Source organism: Rutidosis leptorrhynchoides, chromosome 11, assembly GCF_046630445.1.
Source record: "Rutidosis leptorrhynchoides isolate AG116_Rl617_1_P2 chromosome 11, CSIRO_AGI_Rlap_v1, whole genome shotgun sequence".
NCBI classification, from domain to species: Eukaryota; Viridiplantae; Streptophyta; class Magnoliopsida; order Asterales; family Asteraceae; genus Rutidosis; species Rutidosis leptorrhynchoides.
The window spans coordinates 263921135-263925081 of NC_092343.1; the positions used below are offsets into that span (position 1 = coordinate 263921135).

At 40.5% G+C, this 3947-nt stretch overlaps 1 protein-coding gene across 1 annotated transcript; it reads left to right on the forward strand.

The window, feature by feature from the left end:
- The first annotated feature begins 507 nt into the window (after positions 1-507).
- On the forward strand, positions 508-3106 carry LOC139875501 (uncharacterized). Its single transcript, XM_071862837.1, has 5 exons — positions 508-1417; positions 1565-1687; positions 1762-2288; positions 2656-2964; positions 3047-3106. The coding sequence occupies exons 1-5, from the start codon at positions 508-510 to the stop codon at positions 3104-3106; spliced, it is 1929 nt and encodes a 642-aa protein (XP_071718938.1).
- The last annotated feature ends 841 nt before the right edge of the window (positions 3107-3947 follow it).

Consider the following 3947-nt stretch of genomic DNA (forward strand, 5'->3'; position numbering starts at 1 on the left):
TTTTGAAAATAAGTTCGTTTTGAATATAAAATTTTGCATGTCATACTATACTCCGTTATTCGTTATATCCGTTCACTAGGCTTTGGCTCAGTCGTATTCTTTGTTTTCCTTCTTATACGACAGGTAATCAAGGGGTGAACTTAGCACCTTGCCTTAGAGATTTCCTTCAAGATTTAGTAGCTTATTTTGGTTTAGTAGTACTTTTGAATAAGTTTGTCAACTTTGGTTTGAACTATGGTTTGAATTCGAATAAGAATAATGCTCATTTATCTTTTAAGTTACCTTTATTTATATGTATTGGCATTCGTAAGATTAGGGTCTTTACAGATGGTATCAGAGCTTAGGTTCCCTCCTGTAGAAACTTTAGTCCTAAGTTATGGCCTGTGAGATTTGGGTAGACTTTTGGGTTAGGATTTTCCTTCAGCTATATTATTCTAATTACACTTTGAATATTCTCTTTTATTCTTCGTACTAATCGTAACCGTTATATCCTCATCTCGTTCATAGATGGCACCGAAAAAAAAGGGAATGTCCGAGGAGGAGGTAGATAACAAGATTAACCAAACTATCACGAATTTGTTACCCAACATTATAGCTCAAGCTATTGATGCTATGCGTAATCAAGGTGGCGAGACTTTTAAGCATGAAGACGAGGATGAGTATGTGGAGAAGAAAGCTGTAACGGGGGATGCTATTCATGTTTGGTTAGGACGGTTTCAAAAACAACGTCTTTTATCATTCAACACTGCTAGTACCCCCGTGGAAGCTGAGAATTGGATCACTCACATTGAGAAGATATACCGAGTGCTTGGTTGTGAAGAGAGGTTTTGGGTGCCATTAGCTGTTTATAAACTAGAGGGGGATGCTCAGCGCTGGTGGATCGCTTTGAGACAAGCGAAAGGGGGTATCGATTTTGAGGATTCATTAGATTGGGTTGATTTCAAAGAGTTATTTTTCCGTCAGTACTTTTCTGAGGCGGAGAAAGAAGCTGTGATTCTGGAGTATGCGAATATTAAGCAAGGGAATGATGAGTCTATTAATGATTTCACTAAGAGGTTTTTGAGGCTTGTGGGTTTGATTGGTGCTGCTGCTGGGTCTTCTGAGGACCAAGCCCGTAAGTACAAATGGGCTGTTCATGGGCGTTACCGCTCTAAAATGATTAATCTGAAATGTTTTGATGTCGCTGAGGCAGCCGATTATGCTCGGAATTTGGAGATGGAGCGAGCTGAGTATTTGGCTACTAAAAATGAGGATGGTAAAAACAAGAGGGTTAAGATTGCACAACCACTACGATTTGTGCCTGCACCGACTACCAAACAGGGTCAACAATCTGGGAACCAAGGGTATCGTAGTAATAATTGGAATAATAGAGGAAATCAGCAAAGGATTGACAACGGGCCAAATAATAATAACCGTGGTCAATTATAAGTGTACCGTCCCCAAGGGCAGCAAAGGGTTAATGGAAGTGGTGGTGTTAATGCCAACGCACCGTGTGGGACTTGTGGAAAGAATCATCCGGGAAGAGTTTGTTATCGTAGTGCGGGTTCATGTTTTGCTTGTGGAGAGGTTGGTCACTTAGCTAAGGATTGCAAGAATCCTAGACCTGGGTTTGTTCCGAAGGTTCCTCCGCCAGCTCCTGGTGGACGCGTCTTTGCCATGACTGCTGCTCAGGCTGCTGACGCTACAGGTATATTTCGATCCCTATTCATTTTAAAAATATTTCCTTCGAGTTATTTGTTCATTCATTCTTGATGTTATTAGGTACTATTACTGGTCATGTATTTGTACACCATCGCGCCCTCTTCGTTCTGTTTGATTCTGGCTCTACGCACTCGATTGTGTCTGTTAAGAGCTCGAAATATTTGAAAGTGTCTCCAACTTGGTTGTCTACTCCATTTACGATCTCTACCCCAATGGGTAGTGTTGAAACTATAGATCGCCTGTATCAAAACTGCCGTTTGGAATTCAATGATTGCATGTTTCCTGCAAATCTCTTTCCTATGACCATGCATGACTTTGACATTATTCTTGGCATGGATTGGTTATCTAGCCATCATGCGAATATCGATGTTATTCGAGAGTTTCCCGATGTATTTCCTGACGAATTACAGGGTTTACCTCCAGTTCGTGAAGTTGAATTTTCGATTGATTTGATTCCGGGTTCCCAACCGATATCAAAAGCTCCTTATCGTATGGCACCACTCGAGTTGCAAGAACTCAAGGAGCAATTGCAAGAGTTGATAGATTGTGGTTTTATTCGGCTAAGTGTGTCACCTTGGGGTGCGCCGGTTTTATTTGTTAAGAAGAAGGATGGTAGCATGAGACTTTGCATTGATTATCGCGAGTTAAATCATATTACTATTCGAAACTGTTATCCGCTTCCACGTATTGATGATTTGTTTGATCAACTTCAAGGTTCAAAGTATTTTTCTAAAATCGATCTTAGGTCTGGGTATCATCAGCTCCGTGTTAAAGAAGAAGATATCCCTAAGACTGCTTTCCGCACTCGTTATGGGCACTATGAGTTTTTAGTGATGCCGTTTGGATTAACTAATGCTCCTGCGGTTTTCATGGATCTAATGAACCTGTGTGTTCCATGAGTATTTGGATAAGTTTGTGATCGTATTCATTGATGATATCTTGGTATTCTCAAAGAGTAAAGAAGAAAATGAGAATCATCTTCATGTTGTACTTGAAACCCTCCGAAGTAAGAAATTGTTTGCGAAGTTCTCTAAATGTGAATTCTGGTTGCAAAGAGTTGCCTTTCTGGGTCATGTTGTATCGGCTGAGGGTATAATGATGGATCCAGCGAAAATTGAGGCTATTATAAATTGGTCAAGACCTACTTCTGTTGTTGAGGTTCGAAGTTTTCTTGGTTTAGCTGGTTATTATCGACGATTTGTTGAAGGTTTTTCGACGATTGCTTTGCTGCTTACCAAGTTATTGAGGAAAGGGGAAAAATTTGTGTGGATCGAGGAACGACAAAAGAGTTTCGATGAGTTAAAGAAAAGGCTTGTATCAGCTCCTATTCTTGCATTGCCATCAGGGAGTGGGGGTTTTCAAATCTATAGTGATGCTTCTAAGCATGGTTTGGGTTGCGTTTTGATGCAGCATGGTAAGGTAATTGCTTATGCCTCGAGGCAGTTGAAACCCTATGAGGTTAATTACCCTACTCATGATTTGGAGTTAGCTGCTGTGATCTTTGCGTTGAAAATATGGAGGCATTATCTTTACGGAGAAACTTGTGATATTTTCACCGATCACAAGAGTCTCAAATACATATTCACGCAAAAAGAGATAAATATGAGACAACGAAGGTGGCTCGAGTTATTGAAGGATTATGATGCAAACATTCAATACCATCCTGGAAAAGTGAATGTGGTAGCCGACGCATTGAGTAGAAAGTCATTTGGTAGTATCTCATGTTTGGTTACTCACATTCGAGAATTCAAAAGACTTGATATGGGATTAAGTAAAAGAGGAGCATCGGGGATGTTGGCAAATCTAAAATTCGAGTCTGATTTAATTACTAGAATAAAAGGGGCTCAATTGGATGATGGTGATTTGTGGACAGTGTTTCAAAATTTGGAAGAGGGTAAAGTGAAAGAGTTCAGAGAAGATGATGATGGGGTTATTTGGTGTGGGAATCGATTATGTGTTCCTAATGATGATGCTATTCGTGAGGCTCTGTTGTCTGAGGCTCACAGCTCACCTTTTTCTATACATCCTGGTTCGACCAAAATGTATCAGGATTTAAAGCAGCACTTTTGGTGGAGTGGCATGAAGAAAGCCGTTGCTAGATATGTTGGGAAGTGCCTTACTTGTCAACAAGTAAAGATCGAGCACCAACGTGCTAGTGGTTTGTTGCAGCCGTTGGACATTCCCGTGTGGAAGTGGGATGATATCTCAATGGATTTCGTATGTGGTTTACCGAAGACTGTGAAAAG

Bases quoted from the DNA above. Each gene is read 5' to 3' on its own strand.
- LOC139875501 (XM_071862837.1), top strand. From the start codon at position 508: ATGGCACCGAAAAAAAAGGGAATGTCCGAGGAGGAGGTAGATAACAAG. The intron at 1,688-1,761 runs GTATATTTCGAT...TGATGTTATTAG, and splicing joins TCAGGCTGCTGACGCTACAG to GTACTATTACTGGTCATGTA. The intron at 2,289-2,655 runs GTTTTATTTGTT...GTATTCTCAAAG, and splicing joins TGTCACCTTGGGGTGCGCCG to AGTAAAGAAGAAAATGAGAA.